This window comes from Abramis brama (assembly GCF_963993115.1).
Source record: "Abramis brama genome assembly, chromosome: 21".
NCBI classification, from domain to species: Eukaryota; Metazoa; Chordata; class Actinopteri; order Cypriniformes; family Leuciscidae; genus Abramis; species Abramis brama.
This window is the reverse complement of record NC_139983.1, coordinates 15,242,327-15,268,581: the sequence shown is the minus strand read 5'-3', so window position 1 is coordinate 15,268,581 and position 26,255 is coordinate 15,242,327. Positions and strand designations below refer to the sequence as shown.

The following is a 26,255-nucleotide window of genomic DNA, read 5'->3' as shown; positions in this document are numbered from 1 at the left end:
CCTTTAAACCTTCTGCCTTCAAATCTATATGTTTGATAAATATATGTAGCCTATATACATATATCTATCTATAAATTACAGAAACGTCTGTCTGTCTGTATGTCTGTCTGTCTGTGTGTGTGTTATTCGCATATCTCTCGAACCGTTAGTCCGATGGATTTCAAACTTGACAGGTGTCTTGCTATGGGCACGAGTAAGTGCAGTGCCAAGTCTGACGTTGTTTGGATGAGAAATGCAAAAGATATCGTTAAAAATACCAGTAAAAGAAGCACTTAGAAGGTTGTGGTTTAAAAATAAACATTCTGACATTAGAGGGTTGTATCGGTCAAAGAAGCCCCAAGAAGGTTGTGGTTTAAAAATAAACATTCTGATAAAAACACTCTGTCAGCTACACTGTTTACTTCTGAATATTATATTTTATTTACAGCCATCATTTGTAGTAACCTATTCACTAACCTATTCAACCTATTCCGCTGCGCGTCGGACGGTTCACGCCTCGCCGTCGTCCATTAATACCTGATAATGGACACCTCGTCGGGCATTAACCCTTACATATTATATTTTATTCACGGCCATCATTTGTAGTAACCTATTCACAAACTGTTTGCTCAAGCGTAGCATTTTTTCGGAGTTCACTGTGTAGCCTGCTCCCTGAAATCTGTATTGTAACAATGAGCACTCAAACACACCAAACCAACAATTACTAAAAACACACACAAAAAAATGATTATCACTTTGCACTGCTCCCTGAATCGCGACGCGCTTATTCATTTGTGGATGTTAACTGAATCTGTATGTCAGCTATGCTGTTTACTTCTGAATATTATATTTCATTCTGGTGCGCTTAACGTTATCACAACTGTGTAATAGTAGCCTATGCTATTCACCAACTAAACATATCTTATTCAATGCGTTCACAGTCTCTTTCACGGGCATCATTTGTAGTAGCCTATTCACAAACTGTTTGCTCAAGCGTAGCGTTTTCTCGGAGTTCACTGTGTGCTTTCTACCATGCACAAATAAAAATGTCACTGAACTTTTGCTGTGTAATTGTAACAGTGAGCACTCAAACACACCAAACCAAAAATTACTAAAAACACACACAAAAACTGATTTTTCACGGGCATTTTGCACTAGTATGAAATCATTTTGAAATCTTTGGTCACATGACTTTAGCAAATCAGCAAATGAGCAAATCAGGGCTGAAAAACTTTTTTTTTTTTTTACAGAAACGGTGGTGCATTTAACACCCAGTTCTGATGATGCAAGAGTTGCAACTATGGCAGCTGAGAAGGCCAATCTTTGTTTTCTTTTTGAAGAATTTTCGGAGCCTGATGAAATCGGTATAAATACGTGTTTAATACTGCAAAATTCGCTTGATGTTACAGTCACTGCCCTTGCCGTCCAGAATTAACGAGAACATCCCAATCGAATGAAGGGATTTGTGTGGAAACTGTGGTTCCTAATTATTGTGATCCAACATTTGCCTGGCATTTCAGGATGAAAAGACAAACATTTCAGGTGAAGGATAATCCACTTCTTACCTCCGAGACTGTGTTATGATCTATATGACCTTATTATTTTAAATTGTGAGTATTTGGCTTATCATTATTGCTGATCCCTGTTGATATGCTATATAACTCTTAAGACAAACATGGCTTCTAATATCTTCAATTGTTGCGTATACTGAGCTGCAGCGGACACATTTTTAAACGACTTTAATTGGACCCAATGTGCGAGCTGTCTCTTTAATACCGCGTGGTTTATATACATGTTGCTGCTGATTGGGCTGACATTTTTGACACACCCACCAAACAAGAGAAAGCTTATCTCAAACCCCATTGCAAACAGGGGGGCAGGGTTTCATATTATTCTGAAGCTTCCCCAGGCGCCGCCATTGATTAGCCGACCCCCACCTGCTGTTAGCATTCCATTGACTCCCATTCATTTTGGCGTCACTTTGACAGCGAATAACTTCTGTAATATCTGAGGCGTTTAAAGACTCCATTTGTCCATTATTTATTTATAAAGAAACACGAAAATGTATAAAAGGCTCCATTACCTTGTAGCTTACGTTATGGCCCCGCAGAAGCAATTTTTGTAAAAATAGGCTAACGATTGCGTCATAACCACGCGACTCTCTGTCGCACAGTAGAGAAATTACCGTATGGACAGGAGGAGAAGCTTGCAGGCAATCGGGGGGACGTGGAGGCAAAATTACAAAATAATTCATCAGAATACCTAGCAAAAGGTATTCTCCTGCTCCAAGCTCATGAACACCTCCTACTCACGCTCTCCGTCTCTGCAAGTTTCGGAAGGGAATGATTCAGATTTCTCTTAGCACAGCTACTAGAAGACAGACGGGTAGCTCACGTCACATACGTCGTCAAGCTCAGTTTGAGTCTGCGCAGTACGCTCGACCCCCAGGAAGTGAGAGCTTCTAAGTGCTGTGTCCAGTTTATATACTGTCTATGATTGCAAACCGTTTCCAGGAAACATGTCGTTCAACCCGGAAACCGGAAGCAAAACGTTGCGCACCGATTTGAGCTTGAACGTGCCCCTGAGTAATGTCAAACCTCATTGGTTCTCACACGTCATGGCGTCTAGTCACGTGATGTGCAAGAACTAATGAGGTTTGAAGTTATATGCCCCATATTTTACGTAGCTTATACCCCCCCCCCCCCCACCCGCGTATATTATTAAATATATTTAAATATATACAAAACGACCAAAAATATATTTACATAAATATTTTTTCGATAATTTTGTTATTTTTATTTCCTCTTTTTTTTTTTGGCCATTTGTATCTATTTTGTATATAGAAATATAACAATTTATTTATATTGTCCAAATCAGTTTTTAAAATAACATTTTGATCAATGATTTGATTTTAAAGTGATTTTAAAGGCTCATGTTCCCCGACAAAACATGCACAAAAAAAAAAAAAAGTGATTGTGTCGCTTCAGATTCAGATGACGTAGAATTTTGAATTGTATAGGTCCTTTTCACAGGGTTTGAAAGTTTTGTACCTTCCATATGCATAAAATCAGCTGAAACTTTCTTCAAAACATCTCTTTTTTTGTGCTCCGAAGAAGAATGAAAGTCTTTGAAATGACATAAGGGTGAGTAAATAATGACACAATGACTATTCATTAGAGAATATAAATAATGGGTAAACTATTCCTTTAACCGGTTATTTCTACTGTGCATTCACCCTGAAGGTTAAATTATGGTGTATACAGTTTATTATCATACCGTAAGTCCCAGCTGGAAGCTCTTTACTAACCTATCCGATTTTATGAAATGCTGGTTTTAGATTTGCTCAGACTAAGACTTAAAATCATGGAGCAGAAACCTGACTTTCTTATGCGTTTTGCAAACAGAGGTCTTTCATAGTAAAGCCAGCCATAATGCAGCGACTGAACTTATCCTTTTTTCCCTTATCATCCTTTTACAACAAAGCTTGTGTTGCTTGTCTGATTTCCTTCTGACACTAAACTTGAATAAGAGAGAGAGAGAGAGAGAGAGAGGGAGAGAGAGAGAGAGAGAGAAAGATACCTTGGCTGGTGCATCCACTTTATGGAAACCAAGAAAAACAACTAAAAATATGTATTACTGCAAAAAATACCAGGTTAAAAGTAAACCCTGGAACCGATAACTCCATAGGTCAGTCGTTCAGAGCAACGTTAAACAGAATATGAGAACAGAGCTGTCAGTCTCTCCCGGGGTGCTCTCTTTTTTTTAGCTTGTGTCATCAGTTACAACACAGGAAGCTCAGTACTGTGAGTGTGTCAGTCAATATGTTGTTTACTTAGTCAATCTAAGTAAATCTGCTCTGAACTCATACCTGCGGGCGCAACATTGATCCACTTGACCCGGACGGCTTCCAAGTTTAATTGAAAAAGAACAGCTGAGACCTTTATGAATTAACTGCAGAAATCAATATCTGTAGAATGCCACCCTGTAAACTCTCTCCTTACACACCGGTGATGCCAGAGCAGCTAGCAGGTAGGTTGTTTGCAGTTCTTAGGAGAGTAAACAGATGGTTTCGCTTTCTGTCTGTGTTACTGAGTACTGTACAGGTGTACTGTTTATGTACTCAGAATTGTTAGTGAGTGCAAAGACTGTCATCTGTTCTCCTCTTTTAAAGAGGCTCTGTAATCTGCACATTATCAGCTACTACCTGACAGTCAAACTGAATGACAACAGGTGGCTAACATTTCAAGAGGCGCACTAGCGACTGACGCTAGAGACTGCGGTCTTTAGTGTCCTTGTTAGCGTGCCTGCCTCCCATGCCAGAGACGCCGGTTCGTGTCCCGCTCAGAGTGGGGAGAGTAGGACGTGAGGTGTTACATTGGTGCCGTGACCCGGGTGGGAGTGAGGTTTAGGGGTTGAGTGTAACAGAAACCAGCTGTATTGAGAACTGTGCAGGTAAACCTCACTCCCCTGATCTCAAGCAATTGCGCACTAGCAATTGACATTAGTGACAGAAGTCTTTAGCGTACTTGTTAGTGCGACCGCCTCCCATGCTGGAGACGCCGGTTCAAGTCCTACTCGCCGTGGGATGAGTAGGAACAGAGGGGTTACATTGGTGCCGTGACCTGGATGAGAGTGAGGTTTAGGGGGTGAGTGTAACAGAGGCCAGCTATATGGTGGTGGTTGAGGAGACTCCCCCTTTCATATGTAAAGCGCTTTGAGTACCTAGAAAAGTGCTATATAAATGTAAATTATTATTATTGAGAACTGTGCAGGTAAACCTCACTTCCCTGATCTCAAGAGGCGCACTAGCGCTTGATGCTAGAGACTGTGATCTTTAGCGTCCTAGTTAGTGCGCCCGTCTCCCTTGCCAGAGACATCAGTTCGAGTCCCTCTTGGAGCGGGGTGAGTAGGACCGGAGAGGTTACATTATGTCGTGAGTTTGCTCTTTTTATATGGGCAAGTTAAGGCTGCTGTGTCAAAATGCAGTGCTGCATTAATATGAAAGCTGCATTAATATATGCAGCTGTGTACAATGCTTTGTCAAGCAACAACAACTTGCAACAATTTTTTTTATTTTTGTGCACATCGGCATGTAGTCGATTGTAAGTGGCTTAGGCTGATTAAATGATTGGACATGTAATTGAGTTTTATTATTTTAATTAAAAATTATGAGGTAAAATTTTTTAACATTTAAATATGCATGGATGAATTGTTCACAATAAACTCCGCCAATTCCACAGATTTGAATTCTCTCTGGGCTTGCTTCATCATCAATGTGATCTATATCCTTATTTAAATCAATATCTTCATATAACTTTGTATATCTTTGAGTGTCAGGCTGGAGGCCGTATCTCTAGTCTGTATCTCCCAGAAGATAAAGACACATTTATGGAGTTTGCATAAGACCAGGAGCACAGGAAGTGAAACCAAAAACAGTATTGACATGCCACCTGACCTTGTTGTGTATTAACAATAACAGGAAATTGGTTGGATGTGAGTGAGAGAGGGATATGTCAAGCTTTCAGGTGAAGGGACGGTTTGTTAGGGTGGTTTGGAAATCTTGTCTTTGTGCAGTATCTGAAATGTCTTGAAGGGGATAAAGAGAGCCAGTCTGTCACACAGGGCTTGTAGATGCCTCACAACCTATTAGTTGTTGGTGAATACTGGAATGGACAGGCACACAAAAGAGTGGAAACATAACTTTCATTCTCACTGTGTCAATGACACCAAAACATATCTCACAGGCACTGCATGTGATAAAGTACAAGAAGAATTCCATCATTGCAACATGGTTACCTCTGATAATTTCACTGCATCACATACGTATTCATACAGCTTCAGATGAGCTTGACTCTGCAGGCTGGAGAGGTTTGATCCATTCAACTCTGAGACACGCTCAATATTCTGTAGGATCTATGATGGATCATTGGGGCTGCAAATCAATGGCATGGTCAACGCCTATCGATCACAACGTCCGTTTTTTTAGAGTGTTGATTTCACTTGCGTCCCAAGTAGCAAACTATCTGGAAAATAACTTTATACTCTTTAAGTCAAAATACATCTCCACTGAACGCTTAACCCCCACTTGGTTCAAAGTGCAGCTTTTGCATAGCAGTTGTGTTTATGGTAAAGTTCAGCACCAAGGACAGCAGCGCATCATTCAAAAACTCATGAATTTATTGATTTTGGTACAATGGATGTATAGATCCCTATATCAGATGTCTTTATTTGGTCATAAAGTGCTTTATTACAGGAAAAAAAATTCTGCCTTTATTTGTGAGAGGATAAAATTGAGAAAATGCCATATTTTGGTTAGATTCATATGGAAAAAAAAATATTTAAATCTATTTAATGGTGAATGGTCAAAGGTGAAAAGTTATACCTCTTCAAATATGGATCCATAAAGACCACATATGTAGATTTATAAAATTACTAGATTTTATTATTTGTTTAGATATTCTTGACACAAATGCCAAAGCCTGGTTCTAATGTCCTACTATAAAACCGTTTAGTGTTTTGAGTTTAATACTGAAAACTGGCAAAACATGACCATATATGCATTAAACCACTCACAACACATTATTTGCAGGTAATGTTGCGAAATAATAGCCCTAATATAGGCTACTTTTCATTTTTATATTTATTTCAGCCCCTTTGGGAGGAGAGAATGACTGTAATCTTACATTTCCGAGGGGACAGCAAGGATCTACAGATGTTAGTGTTAGATTATATCTATATCTCCCATGGGAAGAGTCATGAACATGGAGATGATCTCAGTTCACAAAACTTCTTCAGCTTTATTTTCTGCATTTTTTATACATTGTCAAGGGGTGATGTAATGATTGACCAATAAGAATATACATTACATCACATAGAAATGTTAGACAAAGAGAAAAACAAAGTCCATCTACAAATGTGTCCAAATGTCTTAGAAGCAGATTTCCTTTGCTGAGCAAATCCAGATCTCATTCTGGGCTGGATTCCAAGAACCACACATACATACATGTAGACTACATTGTTACAGATGTGTGCTGGAACAAGAACAACCTCTCCTCACCATCTCTGCCTTGACCGCCTGCATGAGTACATTTTGGGAGCATATATGCAGTTAAAAACACCCAGACATGAGCATGCAGAGAGGGAGAGAGTGAAAGTCAGGCTGAGAGCCATATTGAGAGCCGAATTATGCTCACAGTTAGCAAACACGACAATGTCATAGACACTGCGTGTCCCTTTCCACATATTAATGTACCTATCGCTACAAAAATAAGTTTTCTCTCAGATTTTACTACACCTTTAAATGGCGCGAGCCTCGCAGTAAGAGGAAGGCGGGGTCGCGCGGCGCGTGTGTGGAAATCTCGTGATTGTCCAACAGTATCTCTGAGCGCGCGGCTCTCTGTAACTGCAAGCGAGCACGGAACGAGACAAGTGCACGCGGGCACAACATCCTCACAAGACCGCGAAAAACCGTTATTTAGTGGAGTGGACCACACATATAGAGCCTTTTGGGAATGTAATGTGGATTATTACTGTACGCTTTGGATATGTTTACGAAAACTGAGGTTAGTCTGTTTCTTTCTTTTTTTTTTTTTTTTGGTACGGAATGATGGAAAGCTCGCCGGGATGTTATAAGTTCATCACTTACTTCAAGTATTCACACTAAGTTGGCTTGTTTTCACAGTGTAAATCGCGTTGTTCTTGAATTTTACTTTTATTTCTGTGAACGTTGGACTGAATCGAAATAAAAGACATTCGCGTCGTTTCCCGGGGAAGCGCGATAAAAATATTAAACTAACCTACATCATTATTTAGGCCCACAAACGAAAAGAGGTTTTGAACTCTAAAAAATACGTTTACGATTATTTATTATTTTATGGGGATAGCCAGTCATCCTCAATATAGAGCACAATGTGGAAACAGTAGGATATTTCTGTCAGAGTTGACTGGTTTTCGAGACACAAAAATAAACCTGTATTCCCTGTTTTTGTCAGCTGCATGACATGTCATATGCCATTACAGTAGGCTATATTTCGTTTATTCTTATTAAGTTAGGCAATAGGCCTGTATTATAGTAGTAATCACGAAAAAAACACGCCTTTTCCTCCGTAAACATGTAGCAAACAATTTCTCGCTTTGGTCTCAGGAAGCCTGTGTTTTTCTTAATCTGCAAAAGTAGCTGTAAATAATGAATAAGAGTTCTCAGGTGTCTGTGGAGCCCATGTTCAACTGCCACTCAGGATAAACAACAACACGCATGCCCACTCCACTGCAGGATCCTTGTGGATGCACCTACACACGGACCGGTCAAATACACAGGAACGCATATCCATTTTTCGTTTTTGTTTTTAGAGTAGCCTATGTATAAAAGGTTTTTTATAAAATGCTCAGATTTTATTTTGATGCACACATGTGGTGTAGGCTACTTAGCCTAATAGCCTACATTTTACTATTATGATGCATTAGTGCACCAATTTATTCAGATTTTTGTTAGACAAAATGTGCAGGTAATTTAAGCATGGCCATGTATTAAAAGTAGGCTATATTTTTTAAAAAAGAATTAGTCTATTTTAACGTAGTAACACGTTGCAGTGATTAAAAATATTTACAAAGCCATATAAATTATTTGATATAAATATCTGTCTTCATGTCACAATAATCGAAATGTTAAGACATTTAAACGGATTTTTTTGGCACGTTTGCTCATATAAAATGCAAATTCAGCTCTTTTGTCGCTTCGAAGTGCTCAAGTGAGTCCAGTGCATTTTTAGAATATCTTAATTCATTCTCATCAATTTGTAATGGCTCATTTAGATCTCCTGGAATTTAATAGACTTTGGTAATAATCCACCGCCACACACTCGCGCTCTCACACGCTCATTTTAAAGGTAGGCTATTCAAGTTTCTGCTTTTTAATAGTCTACATTTTATGTTTTCGTCTAAGTGATAATTGTGCTACGCACACTGTATTTGTGTCTTAAAAATTTTACCGAAATTTGGACATATCCTCACAGGCATTAGCCTATCGTTTGTGTTGAAATTGTCGGGGTAACGTTAGATTATCTTTTCTAAGCGCGGCCTTGTCACACACACTTTCATCGACGCATATATTTCACAGCTGACAGAAATGGAAATGAACACGTATGTTTGATTGAAAATAATGCATCATTTATTTATTCGAGCGTGTTTAATTTCTCCATGAGCCTAAAGTATAATTTCACCCTGTGGTGTTTTGTGACCTCTTTTGTGTGAAATAGAATGCAGTGCCCTCTCACAACAATGTTAAATTATTTTACCGTTGTGTTTATACATGTTCACATTTATCTGTGAGACTGGCATGCATTATTTTAGGTGACTGAATTGTGCACTAATAATTTGGATCGAAAGCGTAATTTCAATGAATTACAACACATGTATGTGTACATTCTGCACCCCTTTAAACGTATAGCGAAAGGCTATTTTAAAAACGAAATATTGGCGCACAAAAGCATTTCAGATTTAATAGCCAACTCCATTTTAACGAATTTTTGCTAAAAATATAATTAAAAATGATATTAATTTATATCTATGTAAAATATAGGCTATTACATTAGGCTACATAAAATAAAATAAAATACGTGTTTGGACGGTTTCATTTATATTGTGTCGTTTTCCTTTATTTTTGTATCGTTTTGTTCTCACGGGTGTGGGTGTATAATCTCCATTTACATATCAAGCCAAGATTATCTAGCCTAAATGTTACTGAGGTATTTTTCAATATAGATAAACGAATTAGAATAGTACAGATTGATAATTCTAAAATTAACGCATACATAATGTATTATAGCCTATTAAATAAACTGTATATAAAATCTAAAATATTTTTTTCATTTTGTTTACTGAATACAAGTAGTGTTTTTTTAAGCAACATGTAGGCTATACATACATTTGTTTCCTTTTGTAACTAATATAGTTCTCATGGTTTTATTTATTTATTTATTTTTTATTCCTTCAAATCGCCTTTGTGTCTGTGTCGCAGAGAAGAATATTTCCTATTGGCGTTGTGTAATGCTCAGCCTCAAACACTCATCGAATGTGCTCTGGCTTTCCAATACACCGCAGTGTGACGTGATCTCTCTGTCTTGATCAGAGCCCTATATAATGCACGCACCCCACACCTTTACCACAGTGAAATTTGGTCATAAATCACATTACTAATCCTCTGGTTTTGATTATGATGGGTGTATAATGAATACTGGCACAAGGATGGTGGTTTTAGGCAAGGTGATGTAATGCCATAAACGTCTGCTGCAGAACCACTCCCGCTTTAATTGCTCACAAGTTGCTGTTCCTCTGCAGTGGGTTGTTTAGGGGGTTGCTGGTGGTACCCGTGCCCACTCTGGGTCACAGGGGGGAGGCTGGATGAGGCCAGGTAAGAGCCTCACGCCTCTCTTGCGCCGGCTGGCAGCCCAGGAGGAGAGCACCGGACGCTGATGTCATCCATTTTGGCCCAGCTCTACCTCGCCCACACCTCCGCTCTACCACGCGGATGCTCGATGGCAACCGTGTCACGTACAGAGCCGAGCTCGCTGAAATGGCGTGCGCCTCCTCCCAAAGCCTCCATGATATCATCGGGGCGCACTGGAGGACATTTTGTCGCAGCGCTTCTGGTGTAATGGTAGAGCGTAATTGAGGCACCTGTGGTAAAACCCAGCTTTGTGTGTCTGATGAATGGTTGGGCCTGCTGTCATTAACATCCCCCCCCCTTTCACCATTACACCTCCTTCTCCTGCTCACCGACTTTTTAAGCAGGATCCAAATGCAGGGGCTTTATTTTGTGGTGTTGTGTGCCGTTCCCAGTGGAGTGTGTCAATCACATATCAATGAGGACAATGATGTGCTCAGTTTAGCCTTTTCACCTCTCTCCTCCTCTCCGCAAGCCCTCACTCGACAAAAAAAAAGAAAAAGAGAAAGCACACAAGCATATTTGGTGGTGTGGGCGCAAGCCAACGTGGAGTATCTGTTACAAGCATGCAGTCTCTCGCTCTTTTTCCCCTCTTCAGCTGCGGAAGGCAGAGCTCTGACGGCATACATTGTGTTTCGGCTCAGTTGAATCGCGTGGGTTGGTAGCACTATTGTCCTGCCGTACCTGCTGCCTACGCCTCTGGCAAGGACACGGGCAATATTAGATGACTATTAGGTTACACCTCGCATGTTGCCATGTAATTGGAGCCTATTCATTTATGCACGTAGGGGACACATGTTAAGAGGAGCTAGAGCTGCGTTTTGCCTTCACAAAAGTCCTACTAATCTGTGTTGGTTCAAGGCCAAACGTCAGCTCAGCATGGGAAGCTTCTCTCACATTTGTAGAACAATACAGGGCATTTTGTTTGTGCTTGAGGATGTGTTAAAATTTTTAAAACATTTTAAACTGTAAAATAAACATTCACGTTGCCTTTTTTTTACTGCATCTATTCTAAATAGGCAAGGTTCCTTAAAAAATAATAATACATTACTTTTTAATACAATTCAATTTTTAATGTCATTTTTATGCATTGCAATAGATTTTTGTTGAAAATGTAGGACCACACCTAAATTAAATATTTTTTTAAACAAAATAATGACATAGTTTTAGAACTAGTTTAGGTGCTGGAAATGTGGAGTATATGTCATGGGAATGTGACATTCATATTATTGTTTTCATGCATTGTGCACCCTGCAAAAATCCTTTTAATTTTCCACATCATCAGATAAACATGGACTCTCTGCTATTGAATGATAGCTGGAGCTGCCATGCGAATAATGCTGTTAATTTACACACTAGATGACCGATAACAGAAGGATCTTTTGGGGGAATTTCCTTAAAAAATATAAACTTTTAATTAGGAGTAGCATTTAACATAAGTGCAAAACAATGACTCATTCAAGTGCAGCTTTTTAAGATTATAATTGTGAAAGTGTGCTGTATTAATTTCTCAAGTAATATATTTTTTATGCTTTTATGTTTTATTTATATATATATATAAAAAAACACACACACACTAGATAGAATGAGACATTGTGAATTCATTTGTAATTTGATGCTTTTCTATTTTGACAGCTAGACGGGGCAGAGTAACCGAATGAACTACATTACCCACAAGGCATCATGCAGACTGCGCTGGTTTCCCTAAATACAGAAAGAGTCCGACCTGGAGGACCTGTCTGGATGATTGAGGTCTGAGGAGATACCAGAAGAAAACAACACCTCAGCAGACGCACAGCACCTCATCTGCTTGTCTTCTCAAGTCGATCCGTTCCAGGAAACGAGGAAGAAAAACTTTTGATTGTCGCCTGACAGAGATTGGATTTTTGTGCAATGTCATTGGCCTTATGACTGTTATTTAAGACTGTTCTCCCTACTAAGTCCCTCACCTCTTTTAGGATATTTTTTGTTTGTCTCTGCGTTGACGATCTCACCTCTTCTCTAGCGTCTCTGGGCATACTGTGGGATGTACTTTGGATACACTGACCTTTGAACCAAAGCAAATTCAATGATTTCCTCCTGTTCAGGATAATAACCCCAAATCTCCAGCACTTTTACAATGAATTTCTTCAGATTCCCAGTCCAGCTGCAGCTGCTGATCAGTACTGTGCTTGGGCCCTGCTTGGGCCTCGAGTTTACAGGGTCGCAAGGCCAGTGGGCACGCTATCTCCGCTGGGACGCCAGCACCAGAAGTGACCTCAGCTTCCAGTTCAAAACAGACGTGTCCACCGCCTTAATCCTGTACTTTGACGATGGCGGCTTCTGCGACTTCCTGCAACTCATGGTGGTTGAAGGGAAGCTCCAGTTGCAGTTCAGCATCGACTGCGCCGAGACCACAGTCGTATCGGACAAGCGAGTCAATGACAGCAGCTGGCATTCTGCCACCCTGAACAGGTACAACCTGAGAACTGTGCTGGGTCTGGACGGAGTAATCAAATCAGGTGAGGTGCGGCCACAGAGGCAGTACATGAAGATCGTTAGTGACCTCTTCCTGGGCGGAGTCCCTCAAGATATTCGCATTTCTGTGCTCACCCTCCCGACAGTGAAGGATCTTCCACCATTTAAGGGAATTATCAGGGAACTGAAGTACAATAGCAAGGAACCTATTCTACTAAGCAGCCAGAGGGTCCGCATGGACATAGAGGGGATCTGCATGGAGAACCCATGTGAGAACGGAGGGACGTGCTCCGTTGTGGATGGGGAGCCACTTTGCGATTGTTCTAAGACAGAATATGTTGGCCGATTCTGCAGCGAAGGTAAAATGGTTTATATTTACAGCTTGATAATACAGCAGATGCAATATTGACTTACATACAATGTAACGGCACCCTACTCGAAATTGTCAGTCTTTACTGCTGTAATGTGAATGTTTCCTTCATCCTCTGCTGTTTCATGCTACTGAAGTATGACTCTCAGGTCCAGGTTAATGCCATCTCTTAGCTTGTCTCCTGAAAGCTGCCCTGTTCTATGCATTTGCAGGTGTTTTGTGCTGTGAATTTTTTTTCGATCAGCCTCCTCTGTTCCCCCATCGTTTCACAGTCAATTGAAAGCGAATGTCATTGAAATGCACTACTAGCATTTTTACCTCTGTAAAGCACTAAGCTGTTTGTCTCTGGCAAGAGTTTTGTGTGTGTGTGTGTGTGTGTTAATCATGCCCGGCTGAGGAGGTGGGGTGTTAGGATGTTAAGGTGCCTTTTCAGATCCCCTTGGTTGTTTTTCTGAAGTGGCCATTTTAGTTTCTCTGGGGATTTGAGGAGGCCATTTCACAGCTCTGGGTTTTGTTGTTGCACCTCTTCAACAGAGAATGAATCAGAGATGGGGGATAATTGCCTATTTATATTGCCTATAATAGTCAATTGCAATTCTTTATAGCGTCATTACTGGTTTTCCTAGAGAGAGAATTTGATGACCTTCTTATAATTCTTTAAAGAATATGCTAATATATAAATATATGGACCTTCTGGTTTGTGGACATTTTTCTTTTAAGTATAATCATAACTAAACTAATTGTACGTTATACTGTACAACAGAAGAAAATCACAACTTTTGAGTTCTTCATGAATCATGTTTCCTGATGGTAATGAAAGGTGCACATTAGTTGTTGTTTTTTCATACTCCTCTATAATTTATGCTTTAAAGATATCCTCTTAAATGCTTTAAGCAATATGAATTTGCTAAATGATGAATTTTAGCAAGAAAACAATTACAAAAACGAATGTCTTGATTAGGCCTAAACTTTTTTCCTCTTGTGATTGAAGTGTTTAAGCTGGGTGATTGATCGGTGATCGGTGCTCTGAGCCCTATGAGTTGTTACCCTCATTGTAGACACAACCTCTCCTGTGATTCTCTCCTTAATGACACAATTACCGAATGTGATTAAAAAGTCAGGATGCTATATGTGTACTCAGGCATGTTGCTTGCACAGCCTCTTTCAGAGCTCAAGAGAGAGAAAATGAGAGAAGGGTTATGTGTAGTAGACCGGGCACTAGGGTTAGATTTATAGGCTGTAAAGAGTACAGAGTTTTGGGCTTGATTTACAGCCGTTGTTCCTCTCCATCTTGTTTGGCTGACTGGGTCCTGCAGTCCACTGATAGGGGCTAAAGCCAGACGTAAAAGCAGCTTTGATGGCTTTGAATGCTGGGAATCAGTTCAGCCAATCATAAAAGAATAAATAAACCTTTTTTGGAGGCCATTTATATTGGAGCACGGGGCAGCCTTAACTGCAGAGCAGTTTGTAAAACGACGACAGCTCAACTTTCTCCACTAGCATCTCTTACAAATCCAAATCAAAACCTGTGTTGTGAAATGACACATTAATGTGTGCAATCAGTGTTTGGTAACAACATTACGAAAACCCACTGAGCAATCTTAATTCCATCTTAATCTTGTGTCTTCAGGCTTTGGAAACATCTGTATGCGGGTAATAAATATCAGGTCAGAGCCATATGGCAAGCTGGTCTGAAGTGTTAAGCATTAGCTTTACGTGCGTTTGACTGAATCCAATTGCCATAGCAGCAGCAACAACAATCTGACACTCCTCTCGATGGCCAGATGGCTAAAATGGCCTCAGAACTGTTTTGCGTTGCCGTGGCGTATGTTCCTCGCTCTGTAAAAATCGTGATAGCCACGGCGCTACATCATTTGCGAAAGCGCGTAATCTTTTGGCGGATTAGAATAATAAACATTTGGCAGCAAAACAAACACTCAATCTGTCTTCCCATGTGGATGGTCTCTGAATTGGTACGCTGAGGTTTATGTTTAAGCTGGCCACTCTTTGCAAATCTCCTTGTGTGTTTTTAACAAAGCAAAAATTCAAAAGTGCATCAATAGGATATGTAGACCTTACTTTTTTAAGGTTAAGACAAGTATTGGGTGTAATGCGTTTTAATTTTCCCTTGAAAAGTAAAGTAAGGGATTACTCTAAATTTTTCTGTAATTTAATTACAGTTACTTCTGATATAATTGCATTAAATACTTTAGAATATTGACCAATTCTATAAAAAAACAATAGTGAATTTAACATCAATATTTAACGTCTAATATTAAAATGTTTTTTTAATGTAACCTTCCAAGTTCAAGAGCAATGTGATTTTATATTATTAGTTTGAAAGAATTTTAAGATCAGTTTCATGTCTATCCTTGAATTGTTAAACTGGTCAAGTTTGATATGTGACTATGTAATTAGTAGCCTAACTAGTAATCAATTACTTTTTAGAGTAACTTACCCAACACCGGTAAAGACTCTAAATATTTATTTTAATTAATTTATTTTATATTTATACATCTATTTTAATTCCCCTCCCACCAGAAATTATGTTTAAATAGTGGTGTTTGTTGTGTGTGAGAGGTATACTATAGGCTAACTGTTTTTGAAGTAATTGAAGGACATTTTCACTTTTTTCGCAAAATTTTTGGATTATAGTTAATTTAATATATTAATTTTATTTATCATTTATTTGACCATCATTGAATTAATCATGACAATTTGGTGTAAATCCAGATTAAACTAATCATTCACTTGTTGATGTGCCACAACTATACATCAATTTTTGTCTCACCACTGTTTCTGAGAAACTAGGTCATCGTAGAAGGCTGACAGTGCATGCAGACGATTGTATTCCAGCCAGACATCAGAACTTCAGTACAGGTCAATTCAAGAGCTGAACACATCAATCAAGTCACCATGGCACTCACATGCTGAGTGTAGCCTAACTCTGCATTCTCTGCTCTCAAATCACATCCTAATACTTTCCCCACCAGGTTAATGCATCTCATCAGAGGACTTAATGTTCTGTACCAGCCTTTAACAAGCACGGCAGACAGACACGCTTACACATATTGGAACGTGTCCCTAAAATGAGTGACCATGAGAGATGACATATTGCATTTTGAGTCAGTACAGACATCAACACATACAGGACTAAATGCATGTCTAATGTAGCTGTAATTACTCTGCACTAAAAGCATTTAATGGAGGCAGACCCCATCAGGTTCCCCTTAATTTCCTGTATTAGCTGCAGTTTGTGTGCACTGGCAACAGATACGTTGGTTCTTTTGCCTGGCTGTGCCTAGTACTAAAAATATAATTCTTTAGAATCATATGAAATTATTCATTGTAATAATCTCAGAGTTAGCGAAAAGCTAAATAATAATAAATAAAACAGTATTTTAAAATATATACCTAGTTATAGTTAAAATGTCTACATATGTTGTTATATTATTTTAAATAAAATTAACATATATAAAAAATATATATATATTTGAGCATCCTGCCATGTGCATATTTTTTTAAATAGTCAAATTAATAGTCACATTTAATTTAATACTTTTAATAGTCACATTACATTTAAAAGCATAAATGCTACACAATGGCTGTGTTTTAGAAGGGTTTTACCGTGTCTAACAGCTAAAGCACAGCACAATAAAAAGCACCACTGCTAAAAATATCAAAGCTTTCAAAAATCGCTGACCTCACTATCGAGTAGTTGGATGTTCGGATTATCATGAACCATCCCTATTGCCTGAACAGATTAGAAAAATCTTAGATTAGCTGTTTTTCATCACACAGAGCATTGCAATACCCGTTTATCAGTGTTGGATGCCCTTTGGTTTGGGAGACGGCCAGAGTGCAATAATGAAATGAGTCAGCCCAGTGCTTCAGTGCTAAAGGCGGCCTGTGACAAAGAGAGAGAGAGTGTGTGTCTACAATGAGAGTAAATGTGGGCTCTGAGTATGGAACAGTGCTTTAGACAAACATCAGCGTCTCATAAATCCACAACCCTCTCTAAAGGGAACAGGTCCCGTTGCCTGTTTGGATTTATGGCCCAGGCGTGGATGTGGGTTTTGGGAGTGTGTGTAAGACATGGAAGATGGACTAGACCTCTTAGATGTTGATGTGTCATGGTGTTTCATACACCATAGATCTGATCCCCCCCCCCTCCTCCTCATTTCCCAGGGAGAAGAGAGGGTGGATGGATGGATGAATGCAAGGGGCATTTAAGGGTTTCTGTGTACATGCACAGGGCAGATGTCTGCTCGGTGCATGCTGGCAGGTGTGTCAGAGTTTGCATGATAGTTTTCATGCAAAGATAATATGAGTGGGCTCTAATGGCTGCAATGTCTCTCTTCTCTTTTTTCTTTTTTCCATTGTGGCTTCTTTGCTGCAACACCATCAGAGGCCAACAGCATCCCAGGTGAGTTGATAATATCCTTTAAGTTGTATTGAATTGTCTTTTACAGGCAGTGAAAGCATTATTGATGCACAGTGCAAACAGTATTCAAATGTATAGTAACAAACGTAGAAATTTTCAAATATGCTTAAAATTATTGCTGTGTTCCCAGTAAAGTTACCATAATGAAAAATAGCCTACTTAAAGACGCAATGAAACCGTAGTAGAGACAGATATTCCCTTCCATTTTTATGGTTATCAAAAAGAAAACAAATGTTTTAAAATTAAGATACCATGCATTTAAAGTAGATGATGACTTTAATCACTACATTAATCATTAAATTCGATATACTTTGCCATGTTTATATTGAACAACAAATAAAATGCAGGGGACAAATAACTTATGTGAAAATAGCAATCCACAATATTCACAAAATATTCCCCTTTACAACCTAAAACAATTTAGCTGTCACATTAGATAAAATAAATAAAATAATACTTCATACTACTACTAATTACCACTTTAACAAGATCAAAGTCAAAACCTTTTTTCTTCCGCCAAGATGTGAGGTCACTGTATGCTCTACATACCTAAAGATGTTCTTCTCTTTCTGTGACTCTCTCTGTTCCTCAAAGGTTTTGCACACATGATGATGGCGGATCAAGGTATGCCACACCCTTTCACTGTTATTCACTCTGTTGTGATTTGCTTATATGTTGCATGCCTGAATTGACTGAATTGCTGTGCATTGAATGAGCTAAACTGTTATTCTGAACCTTGAATGCATAGATGTGGACTGATCTTTGACCGTTTCTTCGTATCTCTCCATGCTTTCCTTCTGTGGATACTCTCCATCTCTTTGTTGCCTTTCGTCTCCTTTCTCAAGCCAAGGGCAAAGGTACAGACCCGTTTTTTTTTTTACCTCAAGTTGTGCTCTCTTGTGTTTACATCCTTGTTATCAGTTCTTTTTTTTGCTAATAGCTGCTCACCATGGGTGACTGAAACAAGAGTATAATTAAATGAGAGTTAATTGAAGGCAAATACACCAAAGGTATTCTGACTGCAGCCTGAGTGGTCTGAACTGTAGAGTCTACCTCCCTGGTGCTCTTATAACCAATAGATATTTGTATCAGCTGCTAAAAATGCTTAGTTTATCTTGCTCGAGACCATGAATAATGCTTAATATGTCAGTTTTTGTTGTGGTTTGGATCTTTCATGTGGAATTTTGAGAAGTGTTGTGCTTGTGTTCAGTCAGGTGCCACAATGACTTCCGCTTTGTGTTTTTTTGGAAATAAAGAAATAAAGAGGAAGAAAAGAACTGTGATATTTCATTCTGGCAGTGCATGTGCGTTGTCATGTCATTTCATAGCTGGCTTCTCTAGTGAGGTTTGTAGATGGGCTCGATTTAGCCCTGACTTGCTGCTGGGCTGAGCATGCCTGTGGAACGCTGTTGAGCCACATGTCATCCCTTTGTCTCACCCAAACCAATATTTCAGCATGTCTCGGAGGGGACAAATAACTTAATTCTTCAAATAGAATAGGCCTGGATTGCACTGGATTTTTTTTTTTTTTGCAGGACATTTTAATTGACTTGTTGTGTTTCCTGTGTTTAGGGTGATTTGCTGGATGTTTCTGTCTGCTTTCAGAGTTTTCACAATAGAGATTTCGGTGTGGACATGAGGACATTTAGCTGCAGAGTAGGTTTGTTTTATTGGAGCAGCACGTGTGAAAACCTGAGTATGCTTCTTTAAGGATTGATCAATTGCAGTGGTCAATTATGAAAACATAATAGGCTAAATGCAAGACTTTTTTTCAGCTTCAAAACATTACATTTCTAATACATTGATTGGTTACAGTAGCATTTTTGGGTGAATGCAGATCTAATTGATTTGTCGAGCAGACAAAATAATCAAAATTCACACTTCATAATAGTTCACAGTTGGTATGAAAGTAATTGTAAAAGTCTAATTTGCAGAACGGAACCTGCTTGATTGCCATGAGGAATGGAAAAAGTTTTCGATTTTTCATGTCACAGACACAAATACATTCTGTGTATGTTAAGTTTTGGTAGCAAAAGTAAAGAGACAAAACATATGACGTTGATGATGCACACTGCTTTGTCTTCTTTATTTCTTTATATTTTTTTTAACCTGGCATTGTATACTATGAATTTTGTTGGCGTTAGGACAAATTGTTTGTAATATTTCTAATTTGTAAGTCTCTTTAGATAAAAGTGTCTGCTAAATTAATAAATGTGAATTAACACTTTTTGGGATCACTATAGGGAATGCTAAATTTGCAGGTGAAAACACCTGTCATTGGACATTAGAAATGCATAGTACAGTATAAAGGGTGTTGTCTTTATTGCATGAATGCTGATATGAACTAAAATGAATCCAGGCATATGCTGCAATTCCTTTTGCCAACCTAGTTTCTTCCCTCAACCCAATTTTAGTGCTAAGTCAGAGCCCAGTCAGCAAGAACCAGGCAGACAGACAATACAGTATATAGCCAGTCAGATGCATTAGCACGTATTTGCCTGCGTCGCATCAAAAGCAGTTGTATTGTAGCGCTGTCTCCGACACTGTCTCTCCTGCTACCTCCTTGCGTTAAATCCCTCTGCTAGACAGGGGGACATTATTACAAATCAGCCTGGCTGTACGCCCAAGTTAAGATGACAAGGGCTTCCATTTAGGAGCCCATTTGCTTCTCGGCTGTGCCGAACGATACTACGAAATGTTTATTTATCTGCATTTGTTTCCATCGCCGCATCTCTTTCACCTGTCACCGCCGAGCGAGTTTGTACTGCTCGTGAATCTCGGAATGTTCCTCTTTTCTTTTTTTTTCTTTTTTTATAATTTCCTCAGAAACCTCTTGCAGTTAAACCTCAGGAAGATTCTTAATTGTAGCGCTTTGTAATGTTTGACAGTGTTGTGTCTGCAGTATCGTAGAGGAAGGAAGTGAGAGGCAGCAGCTGTTTTTGGGTAGCCCAGGGCTTGTCGCTCATGTCTGCGTATCTCAGGGCACTCGGACGCCATTCCTCGGCACCCGTCTGAAGTCAATCATATCAGTCTGCACACTGTTCTCCTCTCTGGCACAGGCATATGTCAGAAAACAACAGAAAGTCAGAGGACAAAGATGAAGAAGGGTCTTTAGGGACTTCCTGTCTGTCATTGTTTTTGAGTCTTCTCTTTATTTCCGTCTGTTAGTTTATCTGTGATGTAACTTTATTTTCCCAGAGGAACATTTTGTTGTATATAAGCTAACATGCATTTGAAAAAGAAATGATGAAAATAGATTGGTGAATTGAAATTTTCATTTCATGACAGCTTTAATCACTATTAATCATTCAAATCAATATACTTTGTTGTGTTTATATTAAACAACAAATGAAATGCACTAAGTATTTTTATTATGCGGTACTGTTTTATAAATGCAATAAGTTTGAGCCAGTGTATTGTGAAAATAGCAATCCACTTCTAATACTGGTAAAAATACTAAAGCATAACCGAGTTCTCATTTATATCTATTTGAAGTATCAGCTTTGTCTATGAATTCTACAACTAGACAAATAAAGTACTGAACTATAAAACGCACATGAATGTTAAGATTAGATCATTTGGTCTAAAAAAAAGTGTGATGAGAAATATTTGAGGGAGTATTGAAACAGACTTATCTTGGAAAATTTGAGCACAGTTTTTGACATTTATTAAGATCTCTTCTGAAGCTGTAGAGGAGAGGTGTGAGAGTTCTCATTTATGTCTCATTGAAATGTCTCATTTATGTCTCATTGAATTATGTAAAAAATAATGTGGATCGCATAGCATATAATGTATGCTAGTATGCAAGTATTTATTGAGTGCATATTTGTGATATGTTGTGATTTTGTTGAGATCTCAAAAGGAGAAGTGTCCATTTTTTTATAGCTTAGACATAATGGAGTTCTCATTTATGGAGCTATCATTAAGCCATCAACTTTGTTTCAGACGTTTCTAATCTGAAAAACAGGAGGCTGTAGCACAAGTCTCTTTCCATTGAGATAACTGGGATTTTACTTTCATGTGCATGGCTAATGATAGTATGATTTTACTTGTCTTTGCTTTGTCTGAGCTGAGAGATTTTCACTAGATTTTTAGTAAATGGATATTCTAATTGATATTTCTTGTGTTTTTTTGTCATAATACCCCTCACACAATGCAGTGTGTTTCACCTGTTCCTCTTTACTATCTTAAATCATTTGCAAAAATATTCATTTTAATGAACGTAAATCAACACAAGTCTGCAAATATTGCCTGCTTTGCACAGCGGTCAGATTGGTTACTGTGGCTCTGCTCCAGACCACCCAGAGATTGCTGAAGTCATTCCGTAAGTGTGCAAGTCTTTGATAGATATTAGTTGGTACAGGAGGCAGAAAATGAGTTGACCTTTTTGGATGGCAATGGAGAGTCTGAGCTTTGTTACAGGACAGAGGGGAGTGGAAACACTGTAGCTCACGCTATGCTGATGAACTCGCATGCAAGGTAATGAATTGAAGTGCCATTATGCAAATGCTATGCTAATTATCTAATCAGATTTGATTCCATTATGTACCCAGCTTCCTAACCTTGAGAAAGTAGGGACTGATCAGCTCAGCTCTCTCCAAAAAAATAAATAATAAAAAATAAATAAAAATTGTTTTTTCTTTTCTTTTCTTTTCTTTTCTTTTCTTTTCTTTTCTTTTCTTTTCTTTTCTTTTCTCAGGATTTTATTATTTTTTTAAACCTCATTTTTTTCTTATCTAGCATAGTAATTCTTGCTTTTTCTTTTATTTTTCTTTCTTTCTTTTTCTTTAGTTTTCTTTCTTTTTTTTCCATTTCAGACTTTACATCATTAATGCTCTTTTACGTTTCCGTTCTAAACTAAACTGAAGCTTTCCTGTCCAGACCAAAGGAACTTCTCTGACCGCATTTGAAATGAAGAATCCTATTGTGATTTCTCACATTTACACCTTGTTTGCTGCTGTACAAAGGGCTCTGCCATGCACCCTTTTCCTCTGAGTGGAGTGTTTTTATGACACCGTTCTCCGTTACCACACATCTGAAGGCAGGCCTTCCTGACAGTGAGGTGACACATGGTGTGTGTGAGAGCCAGATAATGAAATCCTTATCACATGTTTGGGAGGCCTGTAATTCCATTTGCTCTACTAATCCCTCGGTCACTTTGTCTCTCTGGCACTCAGAACAAACCTGTTTAACCAGAATTCCCCTTCCATTGATCTGCAGTTTACTCTCCTTTTTAATTGCACAAACGCAGCCTAAATGTTAATTTAAAATGGATCATGATTGCCTTCTTAGTAATAGTAGGTTAGAGTGTTGTCTTCAAGCAAATACTGAATGTGTTTTTGTGGGAGAGATACAAATGCATGAATCATCTTTTAGGTTCAAATATGTTCGGAAACATGACAGTCGGATTTTACTTTCAGAGCTGTGTTATGCATTTCATGTTGTCCATAATTTGTATTGTTTTTTTTTGTTTTTTTAAATGTCATTCACTGAAGACCCCTCAGGTCTCATCAGTGCAGGAAGAGCTCTTAGGTAAGCCTGATTGAGCCACCTTGCTGACTGTCTGCTGATCAGAGAGCGATGGCTTCTCTTGTGTAATCAGGACCAGCCACACAGGGTGCCCTCAAACAGAATAGCCTCATCACCTCCCCCTCTGTGATTTCCCCCCTCTCCACACGCTGTAACCGAGACAACAGAACTCATCGTCCCCCTCCCCACAGCCCTCTATTTGGAAACCCCAAAAGCTCTTTTCATGGTAACACCGAAAAGAACATCAATCACACCAGATACACACATACACACACACACACAAACAAACAAAAAATGAAGCCTTACTCCAACCCCCAGAGTCCACCCATCTGAATGCAGTTATGGCAATAATTGCCTCCAATTTCCCTGAGTCACACCTGACATATTAAGCTACTGTACACAACGATTTCCTTTCTGGTCCCTAGAGGGAACAAGTGCCATTTGATTATGGCTAAATGTGATTATTGTCCTCACATTCAACTGGCTTGTGGCGGTCCTTTGTCCCTGACAAAACAAGAGAACAAGGCGACCACTCAAATCGTGACAGACCAGCTCGGATGTTTCCCGGTGAACAAAAAAACTGTTAATTATTTGCTGAAATGGGTAATCATGACATAATGAAAAGAATACCAAGTAATCAATCAGATGAACACAGATTCTGTGGGTTAAAAGCCAGTCTCACAAGCTGGTTTGCAGATTAGGGGTTTGCATGTTTGTTGTAAAAGCAAGTTCTAAATTTATTATTTGACTTTTTTACTTATAAAAATGAATAATTATATAAATATTTACATTATTACTTATTTGTGTCCTGTTATAAATTTAATCTTGGACAAAAACCATTCTGGACTGTGTGTTACAGTGATTTTACTATTTTTAAGGGGTTTTTAGCACTCCATTTCACTTACCAGTCCCTTACCTGTGGTAAAGTCAATGCAGTGCACAACCTTGTATGGCTTATTGCTTAAATTTTAAATTTGTTTGCGTGCTATATTCTGGCTTATGGATGCAAGATATTTTTGGCCGATCTCATCATACATGCAGAAGTAGAAGGCACATTTGCAAAAAGCACTGCTTATTTTAACCCTCAGGTGCTCTTCGGTCATTTCTGACCAAAAAACTTTCTGTTTTGAATTAAAAAAAATCACAGCTTCATCGGAATGTTACGAAACTTGGTGGCCACTTCAATTAGTAAGATTTAACCTCTCTGTTTTGCATCACAGACAGGGTGGAATGGAGAACAGAATTAGCAGAAGTGAATGCATGAATCAGTCCAGGCCAGTGTACTTCGATTTGTTAAATTTCATATGATAGTCTTTTCTTTCCAGCTATTTTCAGAGTGAACGGAGTGTTTAGTGTGGTACCTTATCTCATTTTAAGATATTACCTCTCAAGCTTTTTTGAGACATCTCAATCACTCGGTTACATCTTTTTGAAAATGTTGCTCTTCAGGCAATAATAAAAGATTTTTTTTTATTATTTTTTTTACATGAGAGTGAATGGCATTGGTCTGTTATTTGTCATTTGAAAATGTCATGTTTCAGTAATGGAAATTGATTCAGAAATGACACAACTTGTCTTTATGACACTGACAAAAATAAGATGGGCCAAATGTAATGGAGTTCTAGTTTCTATAGAACAAAAAATGGAAAGATGTAACCTTATTTATTTTACACATAAGCTTATAGATTTTTTCAGCATGTTTTCTTTGATATTTTGAAATGTATGTTTTTTGATGAAATATTTAATATCCCAAATTTAGTTGGTTGTAAGGCAAATATAAAAATATCTTAAATAGCACAATGCATTTATTCTACACATACTGTTTTTTTTTTGTTTTTTTGGAGATCTCTCAGTTACAAGGGTCAAGACAATATATATTGTTAATCAGCCATGATAAAATCTGTTTTGGGATAATGAGAGTTTATATGTAAGTCTCCGTAGATATCTGGATCTGCACAGAGCTCATACAGTGCCAAGCTGTAAATGTGTTGTTAGAAGTGGGCAGAAATTAACATCTGGTGTCCAGCAGTGCACCTATTGATCCTCATTACTTTGTATACTTGGAGACAGCAAAGGACTTTCATTCCCACAATCACTCTTTAATTGCGTCAAGCATGAAACAAGCATATTTAGCACTATTAACCATCATTGATTGAGAGTTATCTGAGATCAGAGTTGTTTGTACAGTCTTTCAGGTAGTCTTGTGTACATGCTGGACACAGTAAGCATCTTTATTTAAAGTTTATTAAGAGGATTGCTGTTATAAATAAATATGGAATTAGAATACAGTCAGTAGGATACCATTAATGTAGTTTATAGGAATTGTTTATAGGAGTTTGTTTTTCATCTCTTCAGGGGTGAAAAGTTTTGCTAGAACATATAAAATTAGCTTTGTTCCAAACAAATCCTAGTGAGCAGCTTGGAGGAACAAGTTAAGCAAAGTAGTTATACTGCCTCCTAAAAGACTATCATTTTGATAGTCTATATTAATTATTAGTTTGTATGAAAACAACAGAACGCCATGTTCTCATTTAGATTACTAAATGTGTAAATGTGTGCGTTATATGTGTGAGATAACCTACACCTGCTAGTAATCAATACCCCTCTCAAGCAGAACTTTGTTGCCATAGTAACCCCTCTCAAGCTGTTTCTTTAGGATGGTGTGTTAGCATGGTGCTTGGCCTCTTGTTTTCCCTGGTCTTGGCTAAGTCTAACTAAAGCGGACACTTTCGTGCATCAGTGGAAATCTTATACTAGCTCATGCAGCCCTAACCCTAATTTTCTTTCCCTGTTATAATCCGCATACGGGATTAAACAGTGCGTCACAGTACTGACTTCTGCTTTCATAATATCAACCTTCTTAATGAAGACTTGCATGTAGGCATTTCTCACAATGTGTGGACACACTTAAGGTCTAAGAATAGCTTTGAGAATTATGCTTCATTCCATTCAGCTTCAAACGCCCTGCTTGAGAAGGGCAAGATAAATGCCACTTGATGTTTGACTTGGAAATGGGTGTGGAAGTCTTGAAAATA

The 26,255-nt window shown here is 38.5% G+C and overlaps 1 protein-coding gene across 20 annotated transcripts in view; it reads left to right on the top strand.

The window, feature by feature from the left end:
- Positions 1–7,361: 7,361 nt before the first annotated feature.
- nrxn3a (neurexin 3a) overlaps positions 7,362–26,255 on the top strand; it is a 285,254-nt gene continuing 266,360 nt past the window's right edge. For 15 of the 20 annotated variants that reach the window (XR_014603917.1, XR_014603918.1, XR_014603919.1 and 12 more), the window contains exons 1-5: positions 7,362–7,541; positions 12,056–13,236; positions 17,656–17,673; positions 18,286–18,315; positions 18,537–18,548. Coding sequence is in view for 15 of the 20 variants with exons in the window: in XM_084096199.1 (XP_083952325.1) it covers positions 12,540–13,236; positions 17,656–17,673; positions 18,286–18,315; positions 18,537–18,548 (757 nt within the window). In the remaining 5 variants the exon portion in view is untranslated. The remainder of the gene's footprint in view (positions 7,542–12,055; positions 13,237–17,655; positions 17,674–18,285; positions 18,316–18,536; positions 18,549–26,255) is intronic. The other 5 variants (XR_014603916.1, XM_084096195.1, XM_084096200.1 and 2 more) reach the window with 3 other exon arrangements.